This window comes from Vanessa atalanta, chromosome 25 (assembly GCF_905147765.1).
Source record: "Vanessa atalanta chromosome 25, ilVanAtal1.2, whole genome shotgun sequence".
NCBI classification, from domain to species: Eukaryota; Metazoa; Arthropoda; class Insecta; order Lepidoptera; family Nymphalidae; genus Vanessa; species Vanessa atalanta.
In genome coordinates this window covers 6,697,620-6,716,920 of record NC_061895.1, presented here as the reverse complement: position 1 = coordinate 6,716,920, position 19,301 = coordinate 6,697,620, and the positions used below count along the sequence as shown (strand labels likewise).

The 19,301-nt window shown below is 33.1% G+C and overlaps 2 protein-coding genes across 4 annotated transcripts in view; both read left to right on the top strand.

Moving 5' to 3' along the window:
• The window catches only part of LOC125073811 (trehalase-like), a 67,334-nt gene extending 62,768 nt beyond the window's left edge, over positions 1-4,566 (top strand). For all 3 annotated transcript variants that reach the window (XM_047684876.1, XM_047684874.1, XM_047684875.1), the window contains exon 15: positions 3,353-4,566. In XM_047684876.1, the coding sequence (XP_047540832.1) occupies positions 3,353-3,482 (130 nt within the window). In that variant the 3' untranslated portion in view covers positions 3,483-4,566. The remainder of the gene's footprint in view (positions 1-3,352) is intronic.
• A 2,563-nt stretch (positions 4,567-7,129) lies between these two features.
• Positions 7,130-19,038, top strand: LOC125073757 (procathepsin L-like). Its single transcript, XM_047684786.1, has 8 exons — positions 7,130-7,475; positions 8,001-8,153; positions 9,046-9,168; positions 10,263-10,396; positions 11,548-11,680; positions 16,392-16,552; positions 18,476-18,610; positions 18,903-19,038. The coding sequence occupies exons 1-8, from the start codon at positions 7,140-7,142 to the stop codon at positions 18,961-18,963; spliced, it is 1,236 nt and encodes a 411-aa protein (XP_047540742.1). The 5' UTR covers positions 7,130-7,139; the 3' UTR covers positions 18,964-19,038.
• Positions 19,039-19,301: the final 263 nt, after the last annotated feature.

Genomic DNA, 19,301 nt, shown 5'->3' with positions numbered 1-19,301 from the left:
TAGTTATCTGAAAAAAAAACAAAACGTTTTAAATTAAGAAAACAAACACAGAGATTACTTCTAGAAAATTCTTATAAATTTATATAACAAAGAAAAGTAGCTCTCATACATTTTTCTTCTTTAGTATTTAATATTATATTTACTTTACTATATATTTGCGGGCTAAATATAAGAATTATTTATACGTATAATATTAAAGTAAATTAATTAAAATTAAAAATATTAATTAAGTGACGTCATAACGATGCGTCCTTAGCCACAGTGACATTAAACAATACAAAAAAAAAAACATTTCAAAAGTCACTTAAAATATTTTATATTTAAAAATCGAATTCGTAAAATGTTATTTTTAAAAATGTATCCGAGTATCTTAAAATATATGATTACCTTATTCTGTGATGATAACGCTAATAGCCTTAAATAAACATTAAATTAAGATAATATATCAAGACGTGCGCTTAACTCGCTTGTCGGAAAACGACTGAATAAATCGTAGATATGATTGCGTATGCGCTTCTCGCTGTTTCAATTATTTCACCTTTATATACAGAGTGTTCTAGAACATTTAAAATATTGGTAAATTTATTTACTCGGCATTTTTTTAAATATCAATTTCAAATAATATTTTATTTATTTCTTTTCAATGACATTTTTAAATAAAGATATATATTTTTAAATTAAAATATATTGATTTTTGTGTCATTCAATACTTTTTAACAAACAATAATAAACCTCACGATAAGGCATGTTGAGGTTTGATTTGTTCGTCTAATTATACCTACCATCTTTGTCGTTCGATATAAACATTTTATTAAGCCCCTAATATACCCATACGAACGCGGTACAGCCGTATACGTATTCTGATTAAATGTAACACGTGTATCCACAAACCCATGAAACATCTGCCGAATTATTAAGATGAGAGACAGATTTTAGATAAACATACCATTAGACGCATTTTTCGTTCAGTCAAAAAAAAATCACTAGACAATACATAAATTAAATCACTAAAAATGTATCCACTAAAAATGTATCAAGATTTTAAATTATCGTGGTTATTTTTATCACTACAAGTATTTAAAACGGGATATTTACCATGTCTCGTGAACAAGACATTCGTAGATAATGTCGAAATATCGAGCTCCATCGAATAAAAATAAAAAACATAAATATCCCGTTTTAAATACTTGTATCAAGATTGTTCATATTCGAAAACTATAATATAATGGCGTCCATGTTTATTTAGCTTTAATATGTCAGGTGTACAGTAATAGTTTTATGTAAATGTATTCATCAAAACATGTTATCAAAAACGCATTATGTAATGTATGTTAAATTCAAATGCGGGCTGATCTTTTGTTACTGTAATAATTTATCTGCAAATGTTTATGCACTGTTATATAATAAGTATATAAATAGTTACTATGTTACCAAAAGGGCATATGAACAAGTGTACCAGTCTCTAATCACATATTCTACAACAACAGGAATACTTAGTATGATTCTGTTCCGGTTTGAGGGGTGTGTGAGTCAATGTTACAGGCATAAGGGACATAACATCTTAGTTCCCAATGTTGGGGGCGCATTGGCGAAGTAAGAGTTGGCTAATATTTCTAACATTGCCAATGTCCATGGACGCTGGTGACCACGTATTAGAATCAGATGAGCCATTTTTCAGTATAACCTAAAGTCAATAAAAAAAACTTAATTGTTTTTTTTTTTTGTTGGATAATATCGATCAATTTTCAAACGTTACTACGTTTTTTTTTTAAAGGGAATAATATTCCTATTTAGCACTCCCATTAAGCTTAAAGCTTCTGTTAGTAGAGGGAAAACAATAGCCCAAGAGGTAAAATATCGCACGACCGATCCTGAGATATTTTACATCGCTACGCGACCATTAAACCGTTGATTTATAACGCTTCACAACTGTGAGAACACATTTAAAATTACCCTGTATTAATGTGTATATACTGAAATAATGCCTCATAAAATTAACTATAAACATCTTACATTGATCCGCATGTGTCACATTAACAAGCGTAAATTAAAAGTGTTTAATTGGTGATAACTTGATGGTAGGTATTTGTGCAAGCCCGTCCATCTACCACCCACCCAACATACATTCTACCGTCAAACAGCAATACTTATTGTTGTATTGCGGTTTGCAGGGTGTTTGAGGCAATGTAACAGGCACTTGGGACCACCATATATATACCATCCTAGTTCCCAAAGTTGGTGACGCATTGGTCTTATGGGAAACGTTGAATATTTCTTACAGTATGTTCAGTTTGTAAAGATTATAGTTAGTGGTGACCATTTACTGTCAGTTACCGTTTTGCCAGTCTTGTGACTCGGTATAAAAAAGGATCCAATGCCTTATTAATTTATTATTAAGGATTATGCTTGTTTTAATTAGAATTCCAAATAATAATAAATATTTATTTTCTATGAAGTATGTCTATCAGTCTGATAACTAAACGAACTTTATAATTTTAATACTTTTCTTCACATGGGTCAATTTTAGTTGCTCTATTCTAAATCGAGAGCCGAATTGAATCAATAAATTTTGTTTTCAATTTTATTTTAAGTAACGAATATTGGTCTATTTAAATCAGACCATGCTATTTCAGTGGTTAGAACGCGTGCATCTTAACCGATGATTTCGGGTTCAAAACTTCAACCCCAGGCAAGCACCACTGAATTTTCATGTGCTTAATTTGTGTTTTATAATTCATCTCGTGCTCGGCGGTTAAGGATAAATCGTGAGGAAACCTGCTCCATACCTTCTCCTTAAAGGGAGAAAAGGCATTAGCCCAGCAGTGGGAAATTTACAGGCTGTTAATGTAATGCTATTTCAGGTGTGTTAGATATGACCCTTAGATCACAGCGACGTGCACCAAATTTATGATATAGTTAATAATAATAAGGATTATTTTATTTAATGACGTAACTAATTTAAATAATAATTCAATATGTTACCTTAACTATACATATTTATGTATAATCTAACAAAATTGGTCATAACATATATAAAAAATGTATATTTTGAAAATGCAAGAATTGTACAAATTAAATTATATTTAAAAAGTTAAAAATAGTAAAAGTAATAATTGTAATGTATAATTAATTTAATATAATATTTTTACTATTTGATTAAGTATATATCATTATAACATAACATATAAATATTATATATATTACCTTGTAAATACAAAAAGTATTTATTATAAAGCCTCATGAGTTTAAAATAAGATATCTACACTTTTGAACGGACTAATACTATATTTGTAAGCATATATAATTATAATAGAAATTTCAAAATAATAATAATTTTTATTTCAATTTCCAGGCTCGTTATGTACAGAAAGCGTCGGGATTACGCGCCTCTTATCAACGGCGAAGATTTAAAACTCCTAGGACGAAGACCGTATACGGAACTCAGAAGTATGAACGGAGCATCAAACCCAAGACAACGGTGAATGCAAACTACCTCCCCTTACTAGAGATGATGAATTGAAAAGTCAACGAAATCAATCAAAACCTATACGTTTTTGCAAACAAAAAATTACACTGTCTTTCTTGCTCAGCGACCAATCAGAACGGCTCACTAAAAGTATACTTACTCGATGCGACTTGCTTTCGTGTTCGACAATAAGGAACAAGTAGTAGGGGATAATTAGTCATTATTGTCCAGCTCTATTCTCTTTTTAAAGTTGGGCTATTGGAGTTTGTGTACCAGTTCTATTATGTGCTGTGAATTGAAACTCGTGTATATATTTATATATATATAGATAGATAAGTATCCTTGCTTGTATATTTTAGGGATTAGTTTTGTTCAATTTATAACTTGACCTTGATATGTTTTTGTCAACATTTTTAGATTTTTTTTTATATTATTTTACATATACCGAAGACTAGGCTTTATGGTGTAGCACCTTTGCCATTTCCAAATAAAGAAAAACAAAGTATATAAAATGTTATGTAAAATCGTTTTTTTTATTATTTTATTCAAACAATCATGTACCAATGTAATAAATATAGTAAAATTCACATATAGTTTTGGTCAAGTATCTTTGTTTCTGGGTCCAAGTTATGCCCATTTAAAAACCAAATTATGTTGGTCTCACCAACTAAACAAAATGTATCGTCAAAGTAGATCAATAGTTATAGTTATATATATCGATTTGAAATCACATTTTCAATAACATTATATCATCAATTAGATGCAAATTATTTATTTACAAAAGGTCTAACAGACATTTTTTAAAATACCAACTGAAAGCTACTCAACTTTATCGTTTTTGATGGAATCAAAAACAAAAAGTATTTTATATAACATTTTTATTTACTTGTACATATTTTAAACATATAAACTGTTTCATAATGTTTAAATTCAGCTTAATATATAACTTTACATAATGACAAATAGTTTATTATTAAGGTGTTCCCAAAGAGATATAGAATGGACCAAGCCAAGAAGAGAAATAGATCTAGTTAGAGATCTGACAACATTAGAAAGAGACTTATCAATATCTGTCTCTTTTACGTCTGTAATGATAAAAAGAATATCGCTTAGAATTACTATTACATCCCAGTAAACTAGTGTAAATGAGATTAAACATCAAAAATCCCACGAAATCGTATATAAATTTTACAGTACCAACAAGTGTCATTAGTCTGTCTACTTCGTAAAAACAATTCTGAAAAGAGACGACAATATACATATCAATCGCTTTGTCTCGCTCACACTTCTGGTTCATTTCACAGGTGAATTCTCAGTGCAAGTTCATTCTAATTCTTCCTCGTCAAGTTAAAATTAGACAAAGTCAGTATAACTATATTTAAATATGTAATAATTTAGATAATAATAACAGAGTATTATTAGACTAGTGAGTAATTTATAGTTTTAAGTAGACAATTTATATTCTAATTTTTGAATGTTGTGTAAATAGGTTTTTTTTTTTTTGTATTGTTGCTTGCATTTAAAAAAAAGTGTGATTTCAAATCGACCGTCTTAGGTTACTCAAATGTCTAGATAGAGCGTCGCACTACAAAATAACTAAAACATACGACTCAACTGATTATCTTGGTGTGCGTGACAGCTACGCTTGACAATTGCAAAACGTCACACTACTTTACTAGTGTGCGTGTGCTTAGTGTTGCCAGTCTATCTAGAAACTACCATTTTGAAAACTGACGCAGCGTCTCGTTGAAAATTTAAACAAATAAAACACGAAAGGTATGCTAGTTAATTGTGTTAGTGAATTTATTTATATTCTATGCAATCCGACATATGTATATCAACGTATTATTTTATTTCAAAGTGAAAAAAAAAATAAAATAAAAATTATTTTAATTTAATTTGTTTTTCTTATTTATCACCTGTCATTGTAAATAGGTTACCGATTTATGACAGGTATACCATATACTATAAACTGGTAAGTGGTCGCTACCGGCCACCATTGCGCGAACAACCTTGGTTACTAAGATGTTATGTCCCTTGGGCCTGTCGTTATACTGGCTCACATCCATCAAACCGGATCACAGTAATATTAAGTATTACTCTTGGACGATGGAATAACTGATGAGAGGATTGTATGTCTGAGTTTCTTGGCGGTTCTTCTCGGTAGAATCTACATCCGAACCGGTGGTAGCTTTACTTTAAATAGTTTGTTAAATGACGATTCAAAAGTGCTTGTAAAAGCCTACTTGAATAAAGTATATTTTGATTTGATTTGATTTGATTTGACCTACCCAGTAGGGCTTGCACAAATCCTTAGAAAAAGCAAATTTTGTTTAAATGTTATGGTATCAAACATAAGTTAACCTTAACAAATAGCAAACTCGCTCATTGCCAAACTATTTCAATTGCAATTAAGTATCATATTTTTTACGCACCTGTTAGTCAATCAATGTGTACATATATACTCGATTCGAAAGATAACAGGAAAAAAGCCAAATAAAGAACTTTTTACGGCAAATTGACGCGATATCATTGGTTGAGAGCTTGATTAATCTATGATATTCACTATGGATTTGCGAAAAAATGACGATTTGAACATCGACCAAACTATTATCGGTATTTTGGAAGTAAAATTTAAGTAGAAATAAGTAGTTAAGTGTAATAGTGTTATATTATGAATAAAGATATATTAATCATAAACTCTTAGTAGTGCACAATATAGCTGAGTTATTACAATATCGGATGAAATACGTAAATCTAGGGTTTGTTTATCTTTTTTCCTTGGAATTGGATTGGAATAGACTACATGTGAGTGTGTTTATGCCTTCCTGCATAACTTCTATACTACTTATCATAATGCGTCAAATTAGGTAGCGTTAGAGGCATCTTGATATTCACCTGATCACAGGCCATATGACGTCACTCTTAATTTAATATGGCGGATTGCACTGACATAAGGTTCGTACTTAAAAAAAATTTTGAAACGCGCCGTGTTGGGTATCAAATTGAAGGTCTCAATCAGCATATTTCAAAAATAAATATATTACGAGCCCTTGCTTGGTTCGTCGCTTGAATTAACTCAATTGGGTGAAACGCTTAAAATCACGTCATAGTTTGCGCATCGCAAAGTGATGCTTGCCTTCATCATGATCCTCCTGTCCTTTTAAAATTATAAAAAAAAGTGTAATTATAATTGTTCACGCCAACTCTTAGTTTGATGGAATATCTATAATAATATTACAAATGTCTATAACTCTGTCTGTTTCTGAACCGATTATGTTGAAATTTGGTATGATACAAACGTGATCTCCAAGGAAGGACATGGGTCCTGAGTTCTTTATAACTTAAGTTAACCAATCATATATATATATATATATACCAAAAGAAGTGTCCATAAGTCGATACTGAAAATACTAAAATAGTGAATCGACGATTTCATTATTGCTAACAATAAACAATAATAGCAACAAAAATAATGCTTATGAGTACATTTAAATAAAATCTACTTATACAATTTAATTAGAACGCTTAAATCATACGATTTCGTTCTTTATTACTATGACAATAAATGTCAAAATTTCTATTGTATAAATTAACGTTGATACGACGAAAATGCGTCTGCTGTATTCACATTGTTTTATAAAATCAGTACGATTAATTTACAGTAACAGAGATGTTTTTATTAATTTTTATAATACAATTATCATTAATCAGTTCAGATTTACAAATAAACGAAACGGCTTCTAAAATTAAATACCTGTTGGGTGAATATAAATCATGTAGACGCAGTCGATGTGTTGATTCACGTCAAATGAAATTGAAGAAATTTGCCGAGAATACGTTGAGTTTATTGGACAAAACTGAAAGGTTTGGAGAATATTTGAAATATTATAACGTGAGCGACTGTCATGTTAGTGAAAATAGAAATTCGATGTATAATTTCCAACATATAATCGATGGTTTATTGATAAATAGTGATGTGCCAGATACCCACTGGGATGAATACAAAGTAAGTACAATATAATATCATTAAATCTATAGTTAGTACAATATAAAAAATTTAAAAAGTTTGAAGTTAAATTCAGAAAAGTCTGAAAATGAATGAAATTGGGCACAGAAATAGATTATCTGTGTATATGTCTGGAATAGCACATAAGTAGTTTTATGCTTAACTGCGGCCAACAGGATATCTTATCAACCAATTTTTTTCTGTCCTAAGCCTGGGTCTCACGGGTATAAATCCATCACTGTTTAATATATTTATTAGTTTTACACATATATTAAATTTACCTTATATTTTGTGTTTGTGAAAACCAAACAAATACCAGCCCCTTAAATCTTGAAAGCAGAAATATTTTTAAGTCAAACGTAGGTATTTTTTATAAGCCGGATATATGTACGTTTTCGAAGCTAGACAAATAATAGTCCACGCTCTTTCGCCGTTTAACTATTTTTAGTTATTCTTGTAGTCATTTTAATTGTTTATGTTCAAATACCTTATTAATCAAAGAATTTTATGGTATAATCTTTACAGGCGGCATATAATAAAATGTATGCAAGTACGCATCATGAACAATCGGCTTTTTCAATATGGCGGAATAATCTAGAACGTGTAGCTGAACATAATCGGCAGTACTTGGCTGGAGAGAAGAGCTACTCTTTGCACCTCAACCATTTTGGGGACTGGGTAATATTTTTAAACTATAATTTATACTTTTAGGCGGATGCACTAAATTAAATCTTATATTCAATACAAAAACTTCTATTAAATTTATTATATCACTCAGGATATGCTTATACTAATAAATAATACTAGTAGGTCCCCAGTGACACTTCGCGTTTATTCGAAAGATTTTTTAGGAATTACAAAAGCTACAGGTTTTGTTTTGATTTAATTTCCTTGTAAACTGCAAGTCACATACATTTGGAGCCTAAATGATGAAACCTTTTTTAAATGATTTTTTTTATATCAAATCGTACACATTAGTTCAGTTAGAATGTTTATGTCTTCATTTATTGCAGTAGTAGCGCTCTCTAACATTTTTCCGCTCTCTAAAATAATTGTTAATTAAGAATCCTCTATACTTTTTTACGCATATACGGCTGGAACTCTACAATATGACACCCGAACCGATTTTTATGTGCAGCTATCGTCCCATAATCACTGGGACAAAAATCGGCTTACGCTATTAATATATGAGATTCGGCTCGTAGTTTATTATTGGCGAGCCAAAGTCTAGTCATAATTGACTCTTGGAAATGCAAATGAACCGAGAAATACTTTTTTTAATTGCTTCATTTACGCTCTACAATTTAGGTTCTATACATTTTTAACCTGCCGTTGACGAATATTGAAATATCGAGCGCGAACATGACGATGACTTCGCTCTTTCGATCTTGGAGCGCATTCAGCAAGTACCTGATCGCTCGAATCAGATCGGCTTCGTGGCTTAATACAAAGATCCTTAAAGATGGAGTTGGTGGCGGACAAATCAAGGACAAACCATCGTGACATACGTACTTTACTTGATTACTAAAATCCAGCTAACGAAGACTTTCAATTTAAATTATGATTTCAGCCTATATTCGCGTATATAAGACAGCTACTGAAGTTGATTAGAACTATCCCACTCTTTGATCCAGCCGAAGATCAGGAGAGAACAGCGTATCATGAAAACAAACACCGCACTGTACCGAATAGGGTAAGTAAAGTAGCCTGTACAGTGTGCATGTTACACTACTGGGCCAATGACTCATCTCACATTGGGAGCTAATTCCACCATGCGGTTCCATGGCCAACTTTCAGTGAAATTAGACACATGCAGGTTTCATCACCATGTTTTCCTTCACCGATACACGAGATGAATTACAAACACAAATTAAGTACGCGCAAAAACAGCGTTGATTGTTACCACTAATCTCGGTTTTGAATAGGGTAATATCCTAAAATAATATTAACATTTGTCGTGTAGAGTAATACAGTTTTCAAGTCAAAGTCAAAGTCAAAAATATTTATTCAATATAGAAGTGTTTGCACTTGCTTATTGATTGTCAAAAATCTACCACCGGTTCGGAATTTAGCACCTCGGACCTGAGAAGAACCGGCGAAAGAAACTCAGCGGGATATATTTTTTTTCATTTTTTTTAACCATTTTCCATGTAGGTACAATGATAAGTATATATTAGTTGTTTGAAACAGCCTGGAGGCGATTATTTCATTCCCAAGGTGTGCAGTCAACTAAAAAGTCATTAGTGTTGTAATATCCTTTAGCACACAAACGCTCTTTAACGACTCTTTTGAATTTTATAATTGAATAATTTTGAACGTTTTCTGGGATCCTGTTGTAAAAACGTATACATTGCCCCAAAAAAGAGTTACTAACCCTGTGTAATCGGGTACTTGGAGTAACAAGTTTATTCTTGTTCCTAGTGTTAATAGAATGTACGTCACAATTTCTGGGAAAATCATTTATGTTTTTGCGTACATACATAACATTATCAAAAACAAATTGAGAAGCGATAGTCATTATTTTAATTTCTTTAAATTTACCTCTTAACGAATCTTTTGGGACCAGGTTATAAATTGCACGAATAGCCCTCTTCTGCAGTACAAAAATAGTATTAATGTCAGCTGCATTACCCCAGAGTAGGTTTTGGTAGAGAAATATATTAATTTTTATCGTCTAATTTTCTCTAATAATAATTATAAATTGATAGTCATTTTTTTCTCGTCTGTAGCAGATAAATATTTAAATTGTGTTGCTAACTTACAAAAACCTAATTATTTTCTTATTAGTTCGACTGGCGTGTCCAAGGCTTCAATCCTCGGAGGGAGGAACAATGGCACTGTGGGGCGTGTTATGCGTTTGCGGTCACTCACGCACTGCAGGCGCAACTTTACAAGAAACATGGAGACTGGAGAGAACTTAGGTAATAAATAAGCAGAACGATTTAAGAGAAAGATTTGTATGTATATATTATAGAAGAAAAAAAATGTCAACTTTCCAAGCCGGAAAAATCCAGAATGTTAATTTTTATGTTTGTACTTCAATCTAAAATTTGTTATATAGACCCTTATTGCCTCATTATTGTATACAGACTTTAGTGTGAAACTAGTGCGGATAGCTCGTGGAAAATATTTAAATTTAGAATTAACAAAAAAAAAAACAAATGTAATACGTTGAGCAAAGTGACGTCAGAGTCATTGACGATGCAAACTAAAATTAATTAGTAAAAACATTGCTTAATTCGTGTCGATAAGTGTCAAAGGCATAATGTTATTACACTATTTGCACTAAATACAGCCGTCTTGGCTTAGCGCTTAGAACGCGTGCATCTTAACCGATGATTTCGAGTTCAAACCCAGGCAGGCACCACTGAATTTTCATGTGCTTAATTTGTGTTTATAATTCATCTCGTGCTCGGCGGTGAAGGAAAACATCGTGAGGAAACCTGCATGTGTCTAATTTCAACGAAATTCTGCCACATGTGTATTCCGCCAACCCGCATTGGAGCAGCGTGGTGGAATATGCTCCAAACCTTCTCCTCAAAGGGAGAGGAGGCCTTTAGCCCAGCAGTGGGAAATTACAGGCTGCAATGCATTAATTACTGTACCCTTCCCATATATGTAAATATTATGATCCTCTGCCCAAAGGTTGCCTGGAAGAGATCGCTGCTGAGCGATAAGGCCGCCTGTTGCATCTCATGCAACTTTGTGTAGCAATAATGTAATTTTTAGATTTAAGTTTGGGTGCAATAAAGGATAAATAAATAAATAAATAAATAAATAAATAAATAAATAAATAAATAAATAAATAAATAAATAAATAAATAAATAAATAAATAAATAAATAAATAAATAAATAAATAAATAAATAAATAAATAAATAAATAAATAAATAAATAAATAAATAAATAAATACATATGTTAAAATTCTTAACTGAGTGACTGTTCCATGCAAAATTTAATCCTATATATTATAGCGTAAGCCGATTTTTGTCCCAGTTATTATGGGACGATAGCTATACATAAAAAATCAGTACATTTTCATTCCGAAAGATAATTATGCATACAATTACAGTCCACAGCAGATTGTCGACTGCAGCTGGAGAGATGGAAATATGGGCTGTGACGGGGGATCCTTGCAAGCGGCCATGAGGTACGCGGCCCGAGATGGACTTATGATGGAAACTTACTACCCTTACCTTGGAAAGGTGAGTTTATTGTTAACGAGCAACAGCAGTAATCGATCGTCGCTTTATGAACGTGGATAGTGGCCATCAAACTTTTCCTATATATAATATCCATAATGGACAGGCAGGCCGAATACTGTCCAAACAAATCTAGGAATCCATGGGTTAGCTAGATCCATCATCATCATCATCCTCCTGCCCTTATCCCAGTTCTACTTGGGGTCGGCGCAGCATGTCTTCTTCTTCCATACTTCTCTGTCAGACGTCATCTCACAAGTAACATTCTTTCTAACCATATCGTCTTTCACACAATCCATCCATCGTTTCTTGGGTCGTCCCCTACCTCTATATCCATCCACATCCATACTCAAAACCTTTCTCACAACATGGTCCTCATTCCTCCGCATAACATGCCCATACCAAGACAGCCGGTTTCCAGATAGCTTCTCGGTTACCGGTGCCACTTTCAAACTTCCTCTTATGTACTCATTCCTTACTCTATCCATTCGCGTAACAATTTACAATTACAATTTACAATTTGCTTATTTTTGTCTTGACGGCTGACTGATCAGCCGAATGGTATAAATTTTTCGTGCACAAGAGATCTGGATGCACCACATTTGAAATGATATGATCGTCTCCAGGCTGTTTCAATTAAATAAAACATATTTTTGTACGAAAACAATGATTGTAAAATATGACATTTACGATGGATGGATTGTGTGAAAGACGATATGGTTAGAAAGAATGTTACTTGTGAGATGACGTCCGACAGAGAAGTATGGAAGAAGAAGACATGCTGCGCCGACCCCAAGTAAAATTGGGATAAGGGCAGGAGGATAATAACTGTTTGTTTCCGAACCGGTGGTAGATTTTTTAGTCTAAATAAGCAAGTGCAACATATCTATATTGAAAAAATATTTTTGTCTATGGACTTTGAAACAGGATTCAGACGTTGAATAATGTGTGAATTGAAAGAGCCGAGATGGCCCAGTGGTTAGAACGCGTGCATCTTAACCGATGATTGCGGGTTCAAACCCAGGCAAGAACCAACGAGTTTTCATGTGCTTAATTCGTGTTTGTAATTCATCTCGAGCTCGGCGGTGAAGGAAAACATCGTGAGGAAATCTGCATGTGTCTGATTTCAACGAAAATCTGCCACATGTGTATTCCGCATTGGAGCAGCGTGGTGGAATATGCTCCATACCTTCTCCTCGGAGGGAGAGGAGGCCTTAGCCCAGCAGTGGGAAATTTACAGGCTGTTAATGTTAATGTAATATAAAAAATCGAATTCGGAATTGTTACGTGTAATATCGTTTTCTATAAGGCTAATAACGCTATGGTCAAACATATGTAATCATTCAACAGTATCGTCAAAAGTTATGCTAAACATCAATTAAGTACTTCATAAATGTTCACACAGCATGAGAACGTAAAAATCGCGTCCAGAGCTTTAAACATATAATACTATTTGTAAACAATACTTGTTGAAAAAACAAATTCATGAATTTCATTCGTCATTTTGTTTTAGATCTTAGTTTAACTCGAAGCAATTGGCATAACTCGATTAAAATATATTTAAAAATTAATGTCATCAATTCATTTAACACAATTAATATTATTTCTTCATGTGAAATTCTTGTTACGTCGTCGTTGTTATTAAACGATACGTTATCGGAGAGGTAATTAATGTATAATCTTCATTGAACTCTACGTGCATATATTTAAAATATAATTTAATTTAAAGTATTCAAATATTATCCATTTTAAACGGATAATTAACAGGTAGGAATAATTTGTATTTATATGTATATACGTAGTTATCGTCTGTCTCCATATTTATATAAAGGTAATTTAAAACCATAAATAAATAAAATATATAATCTTCTAAATGTATATTATATACTTATAAAATAACATGTCCGGACTGATGATGACATGATGAATCAGTCGATTCATCATCGCCGAGCGTAAACTATTCAAGTTAGGGCCATGAAATTTGGTGAGAATGATCGTTTTATTGAGTAGACTATTAAGGAAGGAATTTTGGAAATTCTACCCCTAAGGGGGTGAAATAGGGGTTGAAACATTGTAACGAAATCCGTCATTTTATAAATTAGAAACATGAAACTTATTTTTTGGGATACTGATAAAATATTAGAAGTTTTGTATTTAAGCCTTTCCGGATATTCTACCCTGAGGGGTGAAATGTGGTATACAAACTTTGTGGTATAAAAACGATTCTTAAATTAACGTAATGAATAATAAATAAATTTATGTAATGGGATATATAAATTATAATCTTAGTTAAATAAGATAAATAATAATTTTAATAAAAGTAATAACAATAATTAATAATAAATAACTTATCCACAACTTTACTTGGTGGTAGAGCTTTGTACAAGCCCGTCTATGTAGCTACCATCCAGTCAACAGATATTCTACCGCAAAACAGTTGTACTCAGTATTGTTCTATTCCGGTTGAAAGGGTGAGTGAGAAAGTGTAACTACAGGCGCAAGGGACATAATATTTTAGTTGCCAAAGTTGGTGGCGCATTGGCGATGAAAGGAATGGTTATTTTTTCTTTCAGCGCTATTGTCTATGGGCGGTGGTGACCACTCACTGTCAGGTGACCCATTTGGTCGCCTATATTATAAAAAACCTATATTATAAAAAAAAAAGTTGAGAGGTGTCAAGGGACGCCCGGATGGAACGAAGCCCCTTTCGATTAATTAGTGAAGGAATTGTAATAAAATTTAATTCTTTTTAAGTTATTTTTTATTATTTATTATGTACAAAAAACCTGTATACACTCAACAAAAATAATCGTCGCGACACCACACTGTTCAATGCGAAATAGAAATGAAAATATCTGGCTTGCTTTCTATAAGAGAGAGAGAGAGAGAGCTGTCTCTCTCTCTCTTATAGAAAACAGAGAAACATGCGCACGTCGCACAGCTTAGCGTTCCAATAAACAATATATTATATATATTCGAGATATTTCTTTAAAAAGCGAGAGAATTATTTAATATCAACTATCAACTGTATCGAGTGCTAACACGGGTACGCGGGTCACACGCGTCGAAGCATTAGGGCGTAAGAACACAATTGCACACGTAGAGAAGCGTTTGGAGCGATTGTGTTTTGATAAACACTATCTAAAATTATCTAAAAAATCGTTTTTATGCTTTAAATTTCCTGTCTATGTTTTTAAATTTTGAAGAGTTCCTCTGGAGCCAATCCTGGATGAAAAATCAGGTCATGCTGAACATGAAAATGCGTCGTCATCGCAACTGAACCAACATTTGAACCAAAATTTCAAACTCCGTGTATTTTTAGACATAGGCGAATGGGCAGTCCATCTCCAATGCGCCACCAACCTTGGACCTAGGTTATTATGCTCCTTGTGCCTGTAGTTACACTGGCTCTCTCTTCCTTTAAATCAGTGTAACTACAGGCACAAGGGGCAACATCTTAGTTCCCAAGGTTGGTGGCATAGGCGATGTCAGGAATAAGGAATAGTTTTTTTTTAAGCGCCAATGTCTATTTACAATGGTTACCACTTACCATTTGCACGCTCACCCTTCAAACCGGAACACAAGAATACAAATTATTGCTGCTTGGATGTAGAATATATGATGAGTCGGGGTACCTACTCAGACAGCTTGCACAAGGCCCTACCACCAAATAAAATGATAAGTTGAATTGATTCTAATTCAACTTACCTAAACGAACTATCAAACAAACATAGAAATAGACGTTAACAATAAAATTCCGTAACATATTCCAATCGAAGGACGGATAGACTTAAACCAATATAGTTATTCCATGCGATTTGTATTAGTCAAAGTCAAATTAAATATAGAAGCTTTACACTTGCTTAATGATTATCAAAAATCTACCACAGGTACGTAAATAAACACCTCGGATCTGAGAAGAATCGGCAAAAGAAACTCCACTGATTTTTTAATAATAGCTTCGCTATTATGCACTACCAAGAGTACTTGATTTTTTTCAAAAGAGTAATAACTGAACTACTTATATCCACTTTAATTTTACTTCTAAATTACCGACAATATCTTTGTCGACTTTAAAAACGCAAATTTTGGAATATCCATAATGAATATCATGGATAATCCAAGATCTTGCGTCAGTTCAATGTCTTAAGTTATTCATATGACTTTATTCTTCTTGTAGTTCAAATGTATATTCCATTTTAAAATCGGTTTCATAATGCAAACGCTTTCATTTAACCCATGTATTTAATAAAATATATAAAACTATTTTACGAGATTTTATCGCCAGAAACATTATTGGCACACCCTTGTGCCAAATTTCGGTCTAAACAGTTGGTTGAAACTTGTTTAAAATTGTATCACAAGACCCGCACGTGCTTTTAGATGAAAAAAAAATGATAGCTAGTGAAAAGATAAATAACGCAATAACCACTTCCGTTGTGACGTTTACTTGGTGGGAGGGCCTTTTGCAATCCCCTCTGGGTACCAGCCACTCATCATCACACCTAGCAGCGATTCTTATTATTTTTGTGTTCCAGTTTTCATGGGTGAGTGAGCCAGCATAACATAACATCTTAGCTCCAAAGTTTAGGGCGCATTGGTGATGTCAGAATCGTTTTAATTTCTTACGGCGCCTATATCTATGAGCAGTGATGTGATGCAAAAACAAATTTATCGAATATGTCCAGATCATAATTACTCTTAATAATTGTAGAAAGATCGCTGTCATTACAACAGACAGGCAATCAGGGCCAGAGTTCGTCGTTGGGCAACGTTACCGAAAGGAGATGAGGACGCAATTGAGAAAGCTGTAGCCACGATTGGACCCTTAGCTGTTGCGGTTAACGCGGCTCCATACACTTTCCAGCTGTACAGGTAAGGGGTTATGTCTGTGTATGGTTGAACATGATTAGATACGTAATTCATTCGTAATATAGGCTATAAATTACTTGGTAGTTAGGCTTTGCTGTCGCACCTTCATGAATGAACCATATAGGTAACTATCAAACTTGTACCAGTCGTGGTAAGTTTTTGGTATGAGTATGGTTGACTAAGGAATTATTTTTGACTTAATAATAAACATATTTATTTTCTATGGCATACAATTGCATATATATTTGCCAAAAGGCTATATTTGAAAGTGAAAAGAGTCTATGTCGAATGCCTTTATAATCTAATTTAATCGTCTGTCTGTTTCTGATTTTAAAACAACTGACAATATTAAAGTTAACAAGGCTATTTATAACGAAATCCAAAACGACCGTTGTTAATACATTTATCTGTCCGCCTGTTTGTTTATCTGTGGTAATCTTCCAAATAGCTAAAAATTTAAAATGTAATTATTACAAGAAGTATTGAAATACTACCAACCATACCGTTTATTCTTTGTTTCAGAGAAGTATTGAAAAAGTTCGAACAACATATTTACGTACATATATAGTAGTAGTATTCAAAGTAAAACCGCAGGACACGATTAGTATTAAATATATTTAGAGCTTATCAAGACGAGAGGCTTAGTTTGTTAATTGTAGGTAAAGTTAATTAGCAAGAATATAAAACAGAAAGGGTAAACTGGAAATGAAATCATCTGATATAAATACCTTTATAACGCCCGCATGGGTCGTAATGAATCTTTAATTAATTTGGTATACAATAATTATATGTTGATACTATGTCATAGAGTTTCATTTAGTTGTAGGGCTTTGTGCAAACCCGTCTGGGTAGGTTTACCCATTATATTCTTAAACATAATATATTAATACTAGGTGAATTTAATTTATATTTCTTAAAAATAAACTTTCGATTCGATACGTATAATAATGTTCTTAACGAAATAGTACATACATAATATATAATGTTAGTTTACATAGACAACAGTTTTCTTTTGACACAGAAGGTTGTGGTATGGTTTTGTGCCAACCTGTCTGAGTATACTTACTTACTCAGACAGGTAACCCATTCACCCCACTCGTCAGATATTCTAACGCCAAACAGCAATACTTAGTTTTGTTGTGTTCGAAGGGTGCGTGAGCCAGTCTAACTACACAAACACAAGGGACATAACATCTTAGCTCCCAAGGTTGGTGGCGGATTATCGTGATGTAGGAAATGGTTAAAGTCTATGGGCGGTGGTGACCGCTGAATATCAGGCGGTCAATTTGCCCGGCCGCCTACTAATTACATAAAACAAAAGTTTCACGTTAATTTCAGTAACGGATAAATTATGCCCGTCTTAACCCAGGGTGTGCTAAAAACTCGGGTACCGTCAATTGGGTCTCCTTACTGATAACGGTCAAATCTAAGACCGTCAGTGAAGTCAGGTCTTTTAAAAATATTTTGTAGGTAGAGGAGGTTGTTAAAAACACTGCATCCAACTGGACGTTTATTGTGCTTAAGAGGGGACTGGATTTTTTAATATGCGTTCGAACAAACAAAAGTATCAATCTATATATAGAAAAAATATGAGTCCTGACGGTCCAGTAGTAGGACACGTGCATCTTAACGATGTTTGCTGGTTCAAACTCAGGCATGCACCACTGAATTTCCATGTGCTTAATTTGTTTTTGTAGTTCATCTCGTTCTCAGCGTTATAGGAAAACATCGTGAGTAGACTGCATGTGTCTAATTTCAATGAAATTGTTGCACGTGTGCATCCACCAACCCGCATTGAAGTAGAGTGGAGGAATTAGCTAAAGACTTTCTCCTCAATGCGAGACGTGGGGGGGGGGGGTGCATTTACAGGCTGTTAATTTTTTACATAAGCTATGAGTAAATATTTTATTCTTCTCGTCTCAATAGAGGTGGCGTTTACGACGATCCATTTTGCGTTCCCTGGAGCTTAAACCACGCAATGCTACTAGTTGGATACACGCCGGAGTACTGGATCCTTTTAAATTGGTGGGGAAAGCAGTGGGGGGAAGATGGATATATGAGGTAATATTCAGAAATTACGAACATTTTATGATAAGTAATAACACAAATATTCTGCACTTTTTTGAATGCTATACCAGATTGTACCAGATATTTGTGGATTTGGACTTAAAATCACGGGCTCAAATATAGGTCACACTGTTTTCAAGAGTTCACGTGCTTCATTTTTGTTATAATTCATCTCAAGGAATTTCTGTCATATGTAATGCATAACCCTCAGTTTAACAAAAGAATTCACCTATTCATAGTAACGTTTAAATAAGGATGGTATTCTATATTTTAAATTATTTTACAGAATCCGAAGAGGCTTCAACATTTGCGGCGTTGCAAACATGGCGACTTATGTAGAACTATAAATATTGTTTTATAGTCGCGATATATCTTCTTAAGACTATTATTATTTGTTAAGAAATAAATTATTGTTATCAGAAATTATTTCTTTCATTTAGTACCTTATTTAATACAAATAAATTACGTGTGCGTCTCGGGACGCCCGACAGAAGCGAAGGCTTAAACTAATTTAAGTTGAACTATTTAAGGTTAAGATTTAAGAATTTATTCTCAAAAAGACTTACTTAAAGATTCATTTACACGAGAACGGTGTGATAAATGTAAAAATAAAAATATTCGCCTTATAGGTACTTAGTTAACGGAATAGAATATAATCAAGTCAAAGTCAAAGTCAAAAATCTTT

Coding starts and splice junctions, on each gene's coding strand:
- LOC125073757 (XM_047684786.1), top strand. CDS start 7,140: ATGTTTTTATTAATTTTTATAATACAATTATCATTAATCAGTTCAGAT. Junction 10,397..11,547: donor GGAGACTGGAGAGAACTTAG/GTAATAAATAAG, acceptor ATACAATTACAG/TCCACAGCAGATTGTCGACT. Junction 16,553..18,475: donor TACACTTTCCAGCTGTACAG/GTAAGGGGTTAT, acceptor TCGTCTCAATAG/AGGTGGCGTTTACGACGATC.